Source organism: Hesperophylax consimilis, chromosome 30, assembly GCF_061612785.1.
Source record: "Hesperophylax consimilis isolate HC1 chromosome 30, BYU_Hcon_1.0, whole genome shotgun sequence".
Classification (NCBI taxonomy): Eukaryota; Metazoa; Arthropoda; class Insecta; order Trichoptera; family Limnephilidae; genus Hesperophylax; species Hesperophylax consimilis.
In genome coordinates, this window is record NC_142865.1 from 3,737,578 (window position 1) to 3,756,091 (window position 18,514).

The following is an 18,514-nucleotide window of genomic DNA, read 5'->3' on the forward strand; positions in this document are numbered from 1 at the left end:
TGCATGCGGGGACGAGGCCCGTTATCCAACCCCTAATGGGGAAAATAAACAAAACAAAACAGACAACGGAGTTCAGTTCTCGCCTGTAAACTCGTTGCTGTTACTAAAAAAAAAGAAAAGAAAACCGGAAATAATACATGTAAAAAAAAGAGAAAATAAGAGGAAAAATGAAAAACAATAATCAATCCAAAAAGTGCCACATAAGGGCAACGGTAAATAAGTAAAAACAAAAGTAAAGGTGTAAAAACTCATAGTAAAAAACCCATTTTTTAGCTTCTGTTTTTTCACTCTTTTCTTTTATGACTTCTTTTATGACTTTTTAACTTTAATATATATGTTTTAACTTTACAAATTAATATTGTAATTTAAATAACAATTCGAATATGATTTTAAGTCCCTATAAATGCTGATTAATTTCAATCCATTTATTTTTCTAAGTAAGTAAAAAAAGAAAAAAAAAACTGTTCTCCATAATGGTATTCTGTATTATTTGTAAAACATTTATGTACTACAGATATAATAACTATTTTATTTATATATGTACGTAAACTTTTCAATGTCACATAGTTAATGTAATAACACTAATAACAATGTATGTAAAAGCCCAATGGGCGTTTAAATAAATAAATAAATAAATAAAAATAAGATCTGCATGGTCTGTAAAGAGGACAGTAAGTATTGAATAAGATAACAAAGTAAAGTAAGAGAGATAATTAGTAAACACAGATATATAAGAGTACTTACAGTGTCTGTAAAAAGAAAAACAATGTGTTAACAAAGGCAATCAACTAATGAATCTAGCAATCAACCAAATCTTGCAATCAATCTATCTAGCAATCAATCAATACATCTAGCAATAAATCAATCTCAAGTCAGCCCAGTATGATATTTATATTTTTTTAATTGAATTTGCTTGATTTTGTAGGGATTTGGCAGCCAGGAATTGCCTGATAACGTCTCGCCTGTCTGTGAAGGTGTCCATCCCCGCCCTGACCAAGGACGTCTACAGCAAGGAATACTGCAAGCACGTCAATCAGGTGACAATTCAATCATTCAATTAGTTAATGAATTAATCAACTGTCAATTTTTCCGCTATAATGATATTCAAATACTGTCAGGTTATTGGTAACTCAGGAATGTTTGTCTTTTTTCTAAACGACTAATGATTTTCTGTTTTGCAGGTTATCCCGTTGAGGTGGCTTCCGTACGAATGTGTCTATGATGGCGATTACTCCACAAAGTCCGATGTCTACATGTTCGCCTGCACCTTTTGGGAGGTAAATATTATCGTAATCGTACATCCCAGGGTGGAATTTAACGTCTTCCACAAACGGGTGTGGTCCTTCGTTATTTGCCTACAGTCGTCCACATGTCCCCATCCCGCTCCAATCTCTTCCAAGCACCTTCTTCTTTCCACCTCTTCCTCGGTCTGCCTCTGGGTCGCTTCCACTGGGACACTACAGAGTCATAATTTTTGACGCCTATCATCCAGCATTCTTGCTATATGTCCAGCCCATCGCAGTCTTTGGGACCTGCAGAATCTTACAATGGTCTCATCGCCCGTGTTATGGCAATATATCGCATCTTTTGACTTTACAGCTTTCAATCAATTCCATTCGTCGAGTTACACCATATGAAATCACTTACTTTATATTGTGGTTACTTCCTAAGAAATTTACGTTGGCACAATGCTGTAACAGCAAAAAAGAGCACTTCCGTGATGAAAGAACATTTCAACTTAAAATACAGCATTCCGCCAGGACAACCCCACAAATATGCTGTTTTGCCATTACAGCCGTTGCCGTGGGGGAGTCGGTACAGTTACAATGTATTGCCGTTACGTGTCTGCAGCTGTCCGTGCCACGTGCCCATTTATTTATTTATTTATTGGATAATTTGTATAGCGCCGCTTTTGTGAGATATCACCTCAGGGGCGCTTTACAGTTGATGTAGGTATTATAAAAAATATAAATATTACAAAAATAAAGTGAAGTTAAGTAAAATGAAGTACAGAAACAGGTGACACAAAGATAGAAGATGGAGACTCTGCAGCAAGAATCCTAGGTGGTGAGGAAACCAGTTGCGTGATGTGTCAATATGCTGAATCTCCACAAAGCTAGTTTTGAGATCAATGATTTTTTTGGACATTTTAGTCAAGCATAGAATAAATTTTGTAAACTGCACAAAAATAAGAAATTTATCATAACTTGAAAAAAAAATACACACAAAGTTTCATGGTATACTTTAAACACAGTGTACATAAATTGAATGCGATGTGTTGAGATTTCTAATTTATATTGTGATCTTTATCAATCAAATCTTGATCAACGTAAAATAAATAAAATAATCACATGAAACCCATTAAAACGTATGAAAGAAAAGCCTAACCGCAGAACTCGTGCCGCCAGGATGCGGTAGTGTATCATTCTGCCATCAGAATGTATGAGAAATGTCAGAAAAAGGAGGTATTGTCTCTATTCTAGGGTATTTGATATTATAATATTATTATATTGAAGTCCACTGGAGTATGCTTCCACAATATGGAATCCTCAATATAAGGTATACATAGATTTAGTAGAAAGTATACAGAATAAATTTTCGAAACATTTACTCAAGAAATACAACAAAACTACAAATAATATGTTAACTTTACAAAAAAGACGCACATTGTCAGACCTGTTGTTTCTACATAATCTGCTAAATAATAAAATCGATAGTCCCAAATTGCTATCCGTCATTGGTTTAAATGTTCCAACGACGCGTACCAGGCACACTACACTATTTCATATTGAAGCCAACAATACTAATGCAGCAAACAACTCAGTAATTACTCGCGCAATCACAACATACACCCATTACGAAAAATTACTACATTTAGACATCTTTCATGATTCCTTTCTAACATACAAATCTAACTTATTAAATTTCTTAGCGTGACATATTTCAAAAATATTTTCACATCATTTTTCAAAACTTCTATGTATTAACCTCTTAGACAAAGACATTTGTTTACTATGTGTTCCTTTGAGAACTGTCAAAACGTGATAATTTTTGTGTTATTTACGAGTTTTGCTAAAAGCTTTATAACTCACGTTTTGGGAAACGTAGCCTCATTCTAAAAAATGTTTTGGAAAGATTATGAAAGCCACTATCGCATTGTGTTGTAATACGTAAATATTTGCGTTTCTAAATATACATTTTATGAAAATGTCAAAAATATGTAAATATCGCTGACCATTATTTCAAAGCCGTGAAAAATGTACTTTTTTCTGAGTATCATAAAGAAATAACACTTTATATATTGAAGAGATAAAGATAATTAAAAACTATTAGTCACCTCAAAATATTAACCGTCCAAACTAAAATATTTTTAACAAATTATTTAGAAACGCAATAAATTATGAACGAACAAGATGACAGATCCAATCGGCTTAGATAATGCACCTCTACGTTCCATAGATATTCTTGAAGACGCGTAGCGTTATTCATTATCGATACTTTGTTTTTTAAATCATACTAGTGATGGAAATAAATCGATTTTTGTAAAATCTCGCACGTTTACGTGAAAAGACGTTCTAATGTCTTGACCGCTATTATCATATTTACGTCTTTTGACGTTCTAATGTTCTGAGTGGTTAACAGTCAATTACAATTCGTGAACTTATTATGATTCTTGTTTTCAATTCATTAATTATTATCTATGCACACACTTCCTTCCTTTTATAACAATCTCAGGCGAAATTACGTAATGATATTTTATGGACATACGTAATAGGTACTATAACTATGTAATAACGAAAAATATCCTTAACTGTATCGTATTGTACTGTGTATGTCTCAATAAATAAATAAATATCCTTGTAGTTCTCTGTAATATCGATCGCTCTGAATTAATGCTAGTAGCGCCATCTGTGTTTAGCACAGCTATTCAATATCTAATATTATCGTTGTAATCTTATTCATCACACCTTTTTTTCAGATTGCAACGTTCCTAATATGCTCATTCACGGTTTTATCACACGCACGCCTCAGGGACATCTATATTGTAATTTAACTAATTAATTATGTTACTTGCAGATTTTTACAAAAGCGGAGTTGCCGTTTTTGAAGATGAACGACGTGACAGTGTTGACACATCTCAAGAACAACACCCTGAAGTGGAAACCACACCCTGACATGCCGGAGCCACTGGTCCAACTTCTGGCAAGTCTTTAATATTTTATCCATTGAACTGAAAATCAACCTAACCTAACATGGTATTTTTTTTTATCTAACTATGCATTTCAAAATTTTACACAACCATTGGAAGTTGGAAGCACTGAACAGATATTGTCTAGAAGTGTGATATAAACTGATTGAAAAAAAAACTGATCAACTCCTAGATCCCAAAATGGTCTATCAAATTGATTGTTTGTCCAAGAAAGTATTTCGATTTGTATAAGTGAGGAAAATTTGAGGTTACTTTAGGCATGCGGATACTTCTACAACACAATTCTAATGGTTTATCTTTTCAGTGGATTTATCGCTGCGTCCATCCACTAAAGCATTTGGACGTCTGGTACTGTTATTTTGAAAAAAATACTAATTTATTTTGTGTTTTATTTGCAGGAGAAGTGCTGGGATCTATCTCCTAACAATCGGCCAACATTCACAGACGTCACCCGCCAGGTCAGCAAGATACTCATGGACGTCAAAAAGGACGCAAGCAAGCTGGCCGTGGTTTGAGCGCATTTCGAAGACTATGGATCAATTTTTGTACTTTTCTAAATGATACTCAGCTATATGGATCGATTTGTTGACAAATAGTCGAAACATTTTAATGAAATTATCGTTATTCGATTCACTGTTTACAGTTTACACTACCGACAGTTTTCTCCATTTGTTAACTAAACCTTTAATCTCATAACATTAATTGACTGGCTGTTAAAGGAGTAACCGTTGATCGAGTAACCGTTAATCGATTTACCGTTAAACGAATATCAATAATTTTCCAAGGCGGTTAGGAAAATTTAGATCAGTACAGTTAAATCTAAGGTGATTCTCCATATTAAACTACCGTATTCTAAGGCGAAAAAGAAATCCATTAGAATTCAACAATTTGATATTATAAAAAAATGTTTTGTATAAATAATCTTAGTCCATTTTTTAAACTGTTACTCGGGAGTTTTCTGATGAAAATATATTTATCTGTATTAAACGTATTTGTGAGAGTAAAAGACAGATCAACGATTTTCAGAGCTTAAATATTTGAATCAACCATTTTAACAATTTTTTTGTTGCATTTCCAACTGTCACGGAGCCAGCGGGACTATCGCTTCCCCAATTCGGATAATTCAATTAATTAATATAACCAATGAATTAATTTAACCAATGAATTTATTTAACGAATTAATTAATTAAACCAATTAATCAATTTAACCGATTAATTAATTTAACCAATTAATTAATATAACCAATGAATTAATTTAACCAATGAATTTATTTAACAAATTAATTCATTAAACCAATTAATCAATTTAACCGATTAATTAATTTAACCAATTGATTAATTTAACCAATTAATTAATTTAACCTATTAATTAATTAACCAATTAATTAATTTAATCAATCATGTAATTGATTTAATTAATTTAAAAACTACATTTGAAGTGATGCGTTTTTTCTCATTCAATATTCGTAATATAAAAGCTCTGAAGATGGTTGAAGGCAACTTGGATTGCGTATGTTATAGTGACGCCATACATGAGACTGTTTGTACAGTAGGAAATACTGTATTGTAAATAATTTAGTGCGTAGTTTGTACCGAAATGCATTTATTAGACATAATTTTAGCGTAAATTATGATGGTGATATGATATGATTTCACCAGAAATGGTGCCATTTTTTATGATGCATTTACACATTTTTTGCCACGTGTTGTATAAATCATTGTGAAAAGTGTTTATTTTGCTGTATAAAAGGTAAGGTTAAATAATTAGGTAACTGAAAAGCACCCCATTGATGGTCTGACATAAACATAAAATACACATAAACGGAGTAACTAACAGCTGCGCCTCTTTTTCCTCAAAAACATAAATTTTGGTTTGAGGCCGAAAACCCAACTGTATAATTTAAAAAAAAATCGAAAGGTCTAAAAAAATATCTAAAAATATCATTTCACCACAAACTTAGATTACACATCTGCTCTGATGACGGACACTGCAATGCTGTCCGAAACGTTGGCTAAAGAAGGAGGTAGAGCAACACGGCATAATACCCCAAAAACAAATCACTATAAAAGTTATTTATTACTATACTATTGTAGCGCATGCACGAGGGTGGAAAAAATCTAGGACTCTAATATGGACAAATATTTTCTTTCTTATTTGTTGTTACCGTGTTATTTTGTGTAAATCTGTAAAATTTTGTGTAACCTTCTGTCAGTAGGTTGTCCTTCTTATCCTTATGTGTTTTCTAGCGGCCTCAAGGGAAGCAATCAAGAGCAAATTGCGTGTATTTACGAACAAAACGTTATTCTTTGACTTTTACTAGTGTTTGGCTTTCCACCTGAGGGCATTTTGGTACTCGTTTACACAACTTGGTTAGAGACAGCACCCGACCTCAAGCGACGCGTGACACTTTAGTACGTATGGCAATTGCCTTATGTTTTGCTTGCCTCTTTGAGATCTCTTCAACGTGTCTATAAATTGTGTAATGACATTGCCGATATAATGTTTTAATGTGAATATTCTCGTGGGATAACAGAATAAACTAATAATTTAAGTTGGATTCGAGCCATTTTTATAACATAAATTTATATATAAATAAATATAAAAACTAGACATAACTATATGATAGTGGTCTCCATTAGTAATTATTATTATTATTCTTATGCAAAACCTTAGATTTTTCACTTTTGTAAAATATTTTCTAGTCATTTTTGCCTTCTGTCAACTACTGATAAGTGTCTAGCTTTAAGTTTACAAGTAACTAACTATTGATAAGTATATCCTTAATTTTTCTGCATTATACATAAAATTAGTGTCTGAACACTGTCTTATTCGATGTCATACATTTAATTTGTATTTTTAATTGTATTTTTACCAATGTATAATTAATTATTTTTTATGAATTTTCTCATTTGACTGCTATATATATTGTAACTTGGTAGATGAATTAACATCCACCATGTGAAAAATTATGTTCGTAAATTATTGTCAAGTCATCGAGAAGCTGCTATAGTGATCAAAGTAGGGAGAATTCAAATATTGTCAGGTATTTGTAAATAGGGAATGTTATGTCTTTCTTTAAAAAAAAAGAAAAATAAAATTGGCGGACATTTTGATTGTCTGCAGCATTCGCACATTTTTATGGGAAGGTGTTGGTGAAACACTGACTTGTTCTATGGTAGGTAGGTACTGAAGAGATAACCCATTTAAAATGTGTTGTGTAAGGTCATTTTTCCCTTACTTTGGGTGTCTAACCAAAATTTTAGAAATATGAAACAATTTTTTTTTTTTTAATTTGTCCTAAGTCCCAACTGTCTGTAGCCAGTGAGACTATGTCATCCCCGGTACTGTGGTATGTTGTGATGCTGAAGAAGGGAGTGGGGAAGGAAAGGAGACGGGAAAGTGGAAGGTTAGGAAGATATTTAAAACCCACCGCCTCTCTGATTGCTCAAAAACAGTTAATTTGCAAATTTATTGGGAAGACCTCAACCTCAACCTTTATTAATAATCATAATAGCATGCTACCCGCACTATCAGTAGCATGCAACTGACGCCAAACCCGTAATCGACGCGTCGCATCGCATACGAACACTGCCAAATTAGTACGGCGAATATTCGAGTCGCTTGTAATTATCTCCGTGTACGAATGGCCTTAGCTTAAATTATTTTCTAATAATGACCCGCCAGGTAAAACTGTTTTCCAATTATGTACCTAGATCGTTTTAGGTAAAAAATATTTTCCAATATTGACCTGCTAGGCAAAATGTTTTCCAATATTGACCCGCTAGGCAAAATGTTTTCCAATATTGACCCGCTAAGCAAAATGTTTTCCAATATTGACCCGCTAAGCAAAATGTTTTCCAATATTGACCCGCTAAGCAAAATGTTTTCCAATATTGACCCGCTAAGCAAAATGTTTTCCAATATTGACCCGCTAGGCAAAATGTTTTCCAATATTGACCTGCTAGGCAAAATGTTTTCCAATATTGACCCGCTAGGCAAAATGTTTTCCAATATTGACCTGCTAGGCAAAATGTTTTCCAATATTGACCTGCTAGGCAAAATGTTTTCCAATATTGACCTGCTAGGCAAAATGTTTTCCAATATTGACCCGCTAAGCAAAATGTTTTCCAATATTGACCTGCTAGGCAAAATGTTTTCCAATATTGACCCGCTAGGCAAAATGTTTTCCAATATTGACCTGCTAGGCAAAATGTTTTCCAATATTGACCCGCTAGGCAAAATGTTTTCCAATATTGACCTGCTAGGCAAAATGTTTTCCAATATTGACCTGCTAGGCAAAATGTTTTCCAATATTGACCCGCTAGGCAAAATGTTTTCCAATATTGACCTGCTAGGCAAAATGTTTTCCAATATTGACCTGCTAGGCAAAATGTTTTCCAATAATGTCCCAAGTAATAATGTCTGCCAATAAGATGCTTTAAATAAAATATTTTACAATATTGTTAGACTCGCCAGGTAAAAAAACATGTTTTACAATATTGACCTGCTAGGAAAAATGTCTGCCGTGGTGATATTTCCCATAAAAATGATATAATATTGGAAACTATTCTACTGTGGTAAGTAAAAACACAGTGTCTTCCACGAGACTCTCAACCCACTTACCATGGCACTATTATTTGTAAATTAATCATAAAGTTTCTCAAAAGTGAGTGAAGATTTTTCGCTACAATTTGCATGTAATTTATATAATTTAATGTATCTTATTCTTGTCTTAAGCTAGTTGTATAAAATATATCAGTATTTTGTCCATTTTTACTTTTATATCTTCTTTTTAATAAATTTTTGTACTATAAAATGTTTGATCTAATCATCGAAATATATATTATGGAATTTTAACATAACTTTGGTTTTATTTTGATGTGACTTTTTGATTATTTTTTATACATCAGATCGATAGGCTTAACTGATGACGATTTTATATTGATTTTAAGCGGGCTACGCACAAAGTCCATGGCCACGATTGACATGAAAGCTACGTGGTTTGATTCAGTGATGTGGTCACACATTGCTAGCTGAGCTATGTCACGAAAACGCCCATTTTCAGGATGCTTTATCAAGTAAAAAATAAACTCGTTCAAGCTCTTGCACTTGGGGGAGAAACGTGCGTAACGTGGCCGCAAACTACGCTTGGCTGGCGCATCTGCTGCAGCCTATACGTGTGCCTATGACGTCACATAACTACCCAGCCGTGTGTAGCGTGCCCGTGTCCCGCTATGTGTGAATATGTATGGCAGTTCATAGCGAACGAAGCCAAAGCTATGTGTGAAACGTAGCCATGCACAGCTGTCTGTGGCCCCCCTAACAAGCATGGTTGTGCTCGTTAGGTTGGTCGATAGCCAAGCCGATATTGACAACGAAATAAATAAGAAATCCCCCTACGATGGCAATACTAACAAGTATTAATAATCATAATATTTGGATGATTTTTACAGCGCCGTTTTTGTGCAAAATCACCTCAAGGGTGCTGTACAAGTATATAATACATTTCTAATATGTTATTACTAACTATATAAGAAGATAAAATACAGTATAATACTAACCTGGTAGGTCACTTGAGATTAACATTAACTGATTGTTTATTAGCGAAATTTAGATACAGGATTTAAGACATAATTGGATATAATTGGACTTTCTCTCAGGAATGGTATATTTAATTTAAGGGTATGACAGCTTAAAAAGGTAAGTATTGAGTTTAGACCTGAATTCTGTTGGAATTGTTATGGATCTTAGTTCCGGAGGGAGTTTATTCCAAACCTTCGGCCCAGATACTCCGAAAGCGCGATCACCAAACTTAGTATTTGGCTTGCGTTTAGGTTCCATCAGTCTGCCTACAGCTGATGATGTTGCTGATCTAAGAGTTGACTGCCTCAGACCAGTGTTTTCCGGGACACATAGTTCAGAGATGTAGGGTGGGGCCATTTCATTGATGGATTTAAACACCATCCAGCACAGTTTGTACTGGATTCTTTCAGGGCACTTAAGCCAGTGAAGGTTACGAAGGTGTTCTGAAATGTGCGAATATTTAGAAACCCCGGTTATGAGCCACGCTGCTGCATTAAACACTGATTGAAGCTTGTCAATTTGATATTTTGGAAGGCAATGGATTGATATTTCTAAATGTCGAGGGCTGCATCAAGGTAGGAATAAATTGACAATACCGAATTGATATACTCACTTTAATATATGGCAGTCCGCTAGTACGTTTTGACACTAAAAAGAGAGTTAACTAATCGGTTAAGGCTATATAAAATTCTAATAAAGGGTTTGCTCGACGCTCACGTTTTAATTATTTTTGATGAACGTGTTACTAACATCTCAAATGTTTCTAAAGGGATCCCTATGGATTCAAGCTATTTTATTTAATACTAGCTGTGCCCCTCCACGCATTGCTGTGGCTCAGTATGTTTGTGCGGATAGAGAAAAAACTGCGTTTTGCTTTTACGTCCAACAGATAGAGCTGTTTTTCAAAAAAGGATGTTATTACCTGTCACATGTGACATCTATATAATATAGGTATATAAAAACACACGCGTATTCGAATACAAAGTTGTGTCAAAATTTCAAAGCAATCCGTGAAGAACTTTAGGAGATTTAAGATTTTGAACAAATCAACATTTACATTTTTATTTATACAGATAAATAGATTTTAAAAAACGTTTTTAACTATAAAATTAGCTGTAAGCACCGGATATTATTTTTCTAGACGATGAATTAGTAACTTTCCGAGGAATCCCTCTAGAAACATTTGAGATTTTAGTAATACGTTCATCAGAAATAATAAATAAACCCCACAGAAAGGTCGATTTTCCAGGCCTGCTAGGGCAAAGTCAACCTTAGGTCCGTCCATTAAGCCGGGCTGTGCTCCGCATATTTTTGTGCACGGCTGCTTCACTTACGTCGTTAATATTCTGACTTTATTTTAGAGTATTGTCTCGTCTTAATCCAGGCTTAAGGTCAGTTTTACCACACCAACGTTGAACGGGCGTATAAGAATCTAATTAGTAATACCATCATTATGTTACCTTTTCAATATATTTGAATAATATTACTAATGCAAAAGTTGATTGATATGAAAATTCATCTTATTAGCTATACCCTTTGTACTCTGTATTTTTGTGCATTAATATGTTTTTGAATTTTGAAATTCGTATTAATAATTTACTGGAAACATAAGAGTGTTTCTTACTTGCCACATTTTATCTTAATTTTGTAAGATAAAGTTCAGATGACTTAGAGAAAATGACATTACAGAAAATAAACCATTTCTTTGAATATAAGTAGCTTTCCTAGAGAAACTAGCTAGATTGGATAATTGTATACAATTTTTATAAATATATTAACAAATTATCTGGTATGACAGTACAACATATTTTTATATTATTTTATTTTTTTTGCAAAAAAACATGTAAGTTATTACATTACATTACATTCTATCCTGGCACTTAAACAATAAATGAATCACTCACTGAAAAACAAATAGTTCCGAGTTGTATTTCGCGCCCAAAATTGACATTTATAAAAAATGTCAATTTTGGATGAATTTACCAAATCTATGCAAATAAAATTGACATTTTAGGTACATAGGTACCTATTTATTTTATCTATGTTTTCTTTTTTCCATTTTTGTGCATATCTTAAAGCCCAGCTACACTACTCGCGAAGTTGATCGAAGTTGACCGAATACGATAGTGTGGGTACGAACTTCACTTCGCTTCGGGCAACTTCGCTTCGCTTCGCCCGACTTCCGATTCTTGTCGGTAAATGCGCCCGAGTCAAAGGACTCGAAGCGTTACTCGCGAAGTTGCACGAGTGTGTGGGCACGTACTTCGAACTTCGGCTAACTTCGTCGAGGACTTCGTCGAAGCGTCGAAGCGAGTAGTGTAGCTGACACTTTATCTTATCGAGGGGCATATAATGGGCATATAACTCTGGTCTAGCCCTGAAACCGTCACGCCCAACTCCGTTTTCTTGTAGAAAAAAATGTTGTGGCTGAAAGCTCAGATCTCATTGGCTATAAAGAGTTTGACATCTCGCTCAAGGCCAAGTGCCTCGAGGAATCTGACGCATTTAAACTTAAAAATACATACTCATTTTTAAACATACTCTCATACACTGTGGTTTATTTATGCATACACTAAACGAACACTTCGTGAAAACAATATAAATCCAGTGTAGTATCAGCGAGTTACAAACAAATCTTAAACTTGGCCTAAATTTACTACCTACCCACGTAAATTCAAGTTTATAATGCATTTACAGAGATTTAAAGTTATTCGCAAAAAACGTTAAATGGTTGGTTGAAAGTGGTTCTTACCAACGCCTTCTTGACAAATATGTCTACCTCCACAACGTATAAATGTTATCGATTAACTTATTCATGTTATTGATTAATGCTTATCCCGTTAAATCTCATTGATTTGGTGAATTTTTTTTTAAAACCATGTTACTATGAGTTTTTTCATTTTTCTATTTAAAATGTCGAAATTCGACTGTCGTAGAAAGCACAAACATATTTTGCAAATTGTCTTCAGTGTTTTTTTCTTTTGTTATTTATTAAGTAAGTTTCCACTGACATAGTTTCCTCTTGAGAAAATGAGCTCAAAAAGTTAATTTTCTTAGTCAGATGAACCTTGCCCTCAGGAAATATTTCGATATTTTTCTGCTTCAAGGACCTTTATATTTTTTAATTAGTTTTTTGGGCTTAATAATGAATCGCTGAGTGTAATTATATTGTCTATGGTCGCACCTTATTTTTAAAAGGCCTTGAGTTTTTCTACCTTGTCTATCATCACGATCCGTCGGCTATATCTGTGGTTAAACGTGGTACAAACCTTTTCCATACAAAAAGCCCGAAGATATAGATCTAGTGAGACGCTTGCATTTTATATATTATATATAAATCATATTCGAAGTTTTGTATCGTAAACAATGATTTATCGTTTTCTACGATTTACACGACCAATTATGAAAAAGATAAGATTAACATAAGATTGATAAAAATAAATTAAAACACAATCACAGTTTCAAAATAATTAAAACAATTTTTTTTTTCGGGGATATGAATCTTTTTCTTATGTTTCTATTTATAATTTTCGTTTAAGTCGCTAAATATTGTCTTCAATGATTAAACATTACAATTTGAGGTTTTACCTATTAGGTTATTCCAAAAATATAAGAAATCCCCCTACGATATCAGCAACCAACACTGGCAGGTATTATCTACGATTTGACATTCCTAAACGTCAAACTATGCGTCAAACACTCAAACGTCAAGTCAACAAAATACGAAGTTGTTGATATACATTGGCAGTTCTTACGTAGTTTTTGACTCTAAAAAGGGATTTAATTGGTCAACAACAACAGAAATCCGTTTCGGCTTTGCATATATATACATCTTAGATTCCGTGACGAGAACTCGTAACATGTTGCCCCGCTGCACAGAGTCGTGGATGCTGGCTGCTGCCAACTATCTAAAGTTCGTGAAAACACATACGTTGATCACAAGAACCGAGGTTATCAAAATTGGTCGAAGCACCTTGGAGAAAACACTTGGAAGAGAATTGATTTTTCCACAACGCGGTTCCTACGCCACATGGAATATATACATATTTCAGATGAAGTTAATAAGTGCTTTGCCGAAATCAAAAGACATATTTGATGGACAGTTGACGGTGAAGAAAGTGAATGACGTACTTTCTACCACTTCTATGATCTGTAAGGTTGTTTCAATACCCTTGCTTATTTGCTCTCCATTAGCTGTAACAGGAGCTTCAGTTCTTATAGCTGGAGTGGCTTTAGGAGGTGCATCTTCAACCATTGGAGTGGGAACCGATCTCTTGAGGCTTGTAGAAATTACTGCAGATGGTCCGAAGATAAAAAGAGCCGATTCAGCCGTTGTGTTACCCAGTTTAATCGCAAATACAGTTAATATGGCGTTGGCTGGCACTATCACCTTTGCACCGCCCTTTCTCGATTCTTCGGAAGACTCCCTTAAAATTGCATCTTACCATTTTGCCGGCAAACGCATTATAGAGGACATTAAAAACTGGGATAACCTAAATGATCTGAAGAAATTCCAGTTCGCTATGGCCGTGATATTATTTACTAAAGAAAGTACCGAGTTTATTGGTCCGAGAATAACGACAGAGCCACTCGACCCGTTATCGTCTTCTTGGCATTCTTCAGATTTTGTAAGTATAAATGTTTTATTATATTCTTTTTTGTTACAATAATAATGATATCCTCACAATCTCCCGTGCCGAGGATTATTTCATTTACCGACAACTATTAGTTTTTTATCCTTTTTAGGAGATAAAAAACTGTCTCATAAAAATTATGCTATCTCATTTTGTATAAAGGTGAGAAATATGATTTAAACAGTGTTAGAAAGAGGGAATACCATCCTTTCAGTTTGCATTAAAAAAAAATTGCAAAAGTTCCCGTAAAATTAAAAATAATTCTATGTCACAACTAAAATTTTTTGTCAAGGTTTGCAAATTTTTTAGTAAATATTTTCATGTTAAACTAAAAAAAGTGAAGTGAAAATAACTTTTATAATACTTTTGTACAAATATACATGTTTTTTAATTTCGTGTAAACCATTAATTAACCCATTGGCCTCCGAATTGTTTGGCTAAAAAATTGTCCTTCACATCCGAATTAATTTTGTACCAAAAGTTTTAAGTGCAGTGGTGTACTAAATCTTACATAACTTTTAAACTAAACATGCAAACGAAACAATCTTTTTTAATTTACTTGTGCATTGAATCAAGGTATGTAAAAAATATATGCATTATTTAAAAAAAAAATAATCATATGATTAAACGAGGATATGAAATTTTTTTTTTTTCGACAACCAATTTTTTTTCTTCATTTTTTTATAATTGGATTAAGAAAAGTTGAACATTAATCATACTTATTACCATAATATATATTTTTTGCCATTTGGGCTCTTGTTAGCCGCCCACCATGCGTTTTACGAACAAGCTTGTCAATTCCCGAACCACACGCCATTTTGAAAAAATTCAATGAAGCTGAAATATGTATAACAAAATTTAAATCGTAAATATCAGGAAAAAATTGTACCAACGAAGTCCTGCCAATTACTACGAACTAAATGCTTAATTATCTACAGAGCGATTGGCATTTAAAATTTTAAACACAGATGTCAATAATGTATCCCTTTTTCGTTTTTAAACCGATAGACATTAAACCCGCCTGAGGTTGGCCTCGTTTGAGGCCAATGGGTTAAAGTTTACACGATAAGCGACTTTAAAATATTTATTTTTGTTTACATTCAAAATTTTAATATTTTTAATTTCATATACTCGTACCCATGTCGATTTGTAATACTAATTTCAATTTCGAATGTTGGTCTTTACACCTGGGAGATAGAGTATCTTCCACTCTGGAACGGTGCGCAAATATACTATATACAGGGTTTTCCAATAAGAGGTGTTATTTTGGTATTCAATTGTAAAAGATCAATGGTTTCGTTGCTTGTGTGGCACGTAGCGCCGTCTTGTTGAAAGTAAACGTTGTCCAGATCAATACCATCTAATTCCGGCCATAAAAAATCATTAATCATCTCAAGATAGCGCAATCCATTCACCGTAACTGTTGCTCCAGCCTCATTTTCGAAAAAGTAAGGTCCAATGACTCCGCCGGACCATAAACCGCACCAAACAGTCATACGTTGAGGATAGAGAGGCTTTTCAACAATAACTCTTGGGTTTTACGAGCCTCAGATGTGACAATTTTGCTTGTTGACGAAGCCACCGAGGTGGAAATGGGCCTCATCACTCAAGATGATTTGCATTTGATTCACTCAAGTGAATTTTAATACTTTCAATGCGTTGTTGAAGCGTGTATCGTTCCATTTTTATTAATGGCGTAGTTTCTACTTGTCAAATGTCAAAAAATGACAGCTTCAAATGTAACATCTACCGAAATAGCGGGCTATTCAAAATAACACCTCTTATTGGAAAACCCTGATTATTTTTAAATGAGTAAATTGTAAAATAACACAAATTAATCAAATGAAATTTGTTTACTCGCGCCGAGATTTGACCCCTGCGGCCTCTGGCTTGCTAGTCGAGTGCTTTACCCCTCGACTACGGAGGCAGTCAGTCGATCTTAATCTGGGGACATTTTTTATTTCACTGGGATAAAAATAATAACAATATAAACTAGAAACAATTCTGTATATTTGATTATAAATTATTTTTAGTCTAATATTTTCTCTTTCTTGTATGGTGTGCGTGTGGAAGTCTTAATTGTAATGTAGTTCTTTTCTAAAGTAAATTGTTAAAATCTCATTTCATAACACTTTCAATGTTATATCGAATTTAGATTTAAAAAAAAAACCAGTACATTATAAAAAAATATCATCATAAAAGTTATTTTATGAATTCCGTACCTATTTATTACAATAGAAAATCTATTTTTTTGTAACACTAGCTGCACCCCACCATGCGTTGCTGTGGTTCAGTCTGTCTGTGCAGATAGAGAAACAATAGAGCGTGTTGCTTCTACGTCCAACAGATGGCGCTGTTTTTAAAAAAGCATGTTTTTAGCTGTCACAGGTGACATCTTTATAATATATGTATATAAAAACACATGCGTATTCGAATGCAACGTTGTGTCAAAATTTCAAAGCAATCGGTGAAGAAATTTCGGAGATTTAAGATTTTGAACAACGAACATTAACATTTTTATTTATACAGTCTGTCTGCGCCAATGACTAAAGAAAATACGTGTGTGCAGATAGAGAAACATTGCACGTGTTGTTTTTACGTCCAACAGATTGCGCTGTTTTTCACAAGTAACTAAAGAAAAAAAATTCAACAAAATTTAAAAAAAAACTACCGATTGTTAACAAGCATTAAATTTATTCTACCTCTGCCAGATTTAATCATCAGTCTGAAAGGGTTAAATAAGTTTTTACCTACTGTATGGGTTTGAACGTGTTGAAAACAACGAAATGTGAATTTATTTTAACAACTGACTTTTTAAACCATTTTGTTTTATTACATTCAGCTCCTGTGGATCCGGCAGCGGCACTTCAAGGCATCTTCATACTGGCCTACAAAACTTTCCTGGATTCTTTGGTGATGCAATCCAATATTGCATTTGTATACCTTTTTTGAAAGATATGGGGTTTATAATGACAATGACAAGGTCCCCCCATTATAAAATACATTCAGATTCAATAGAAAAAATTCAACACAAATTCCTAAGACACATATAAGAAAGTATAAACTATAATTTCTTAGTGAAAAAATTAAATTTATTAAAACTCTCAGATCGAAGAATTATATCCGACTTAATATTTATGTTCAAAATTGTAAATGGTAGTGTAGACAGCCTTGATTTAATTAACCTCATTGAATTTCATGTACCCATAAGAGCTACTCATTCTAAAACCCTCTTTAATTGTAACAATTCTAAGACTGAACATTTCAAACACTCGCTTGTACCTAGATTACATGAAATTAGTAATAGGTACGCAGATGTAGCGGATCTGTTTAACTGCACAGAAGCTAGGTACAAAAAGGCTTTAATATCATATCTTTTAAATCATGACCAATAAAATGTAAGTCTACTCATACTTACGTAAAAAGTCAAATAAATATGTATATAAAATGAACTGCCTGGGGGAACTGAGGAAACTTGGGTCAATAATGTGAACCAACAGCTTGATTGGCACTTACCTACTTTCAACCAAAACCTGAATATAAATGCATATATTTTAGTTATTGTAATATATTATATCATGTATCTATACTATCATATATTTCAATCAATACTAATCTAACCTAGTCTACCTATAAGTTTTGCATGTACTTGTATCTCTAACTTTTTATATCCATCTAGAGTTTCTGTTAATTGTATATTTTCTGATGTCACTGTTTATAATTTACTGTATATGGTATATTTTATACCGTTGATATTAAAATAAATAAAAACTATGTAATCATATTTATATTGCGAATGTATGGGTGCAAACAAATAATTTATCTTCATATCTTAAATCATAACTTGTAAAAAGTTTAATTTCATAAATTAATTCAATTAACACCATCTGTAAAAGAATATATTATAATGTATGTTACGTTTTCCCTTAACCTTTCCTTATCTGTGGTGTGTATTTACTACACATTGCTTTTAATAACTTCAATAACTCTATAAATATAATAAATTCTGGGTTCAGATTTTAGGTATTCCTCTGTTATACATTTATGCACTGAATTAAAAAATAATACTTTGCATAGTTTTCAAAT

The 18,514-nt window shown here is 33.4% G+C and overlaps 1 protein-coding gene across 1 annotated transcript in view; it reads left to right on the plus strand.

Moving 5' to 3' along the window:
* Window positions 1-4,844, plus strand: part of LOC149409530 (tyrosine-protein kinase-like otk) — a 112,552-nt gene extending 107,708 nt beyond the window's left edge. Inside the window, exons 21-24 of the mRNA XM_089649524.1 lie at window positions 926-1,037; window positions 1,182-1,277; window positions 4,078-4,203; window positions 4,609-4,844. Of these exons, the coding sequence (XP_089505650.1) occupies window positions 926-1,037; window positions 1,182-1,277; window positions 4,078-4,203; window positions 4,609-4,725 (451 nt within the window). The 3' untranslated portion in view covers window positions 4,726-4,844. The remainder of the gene's footprint in view (window positions 1-925; window positions 1,038-1,181; window positions 1,278-4,077; window positions 4,204-4,608) is intronic.
* Window positions 4,845-18,514: the final 13,670 nt, after the last annotated feature.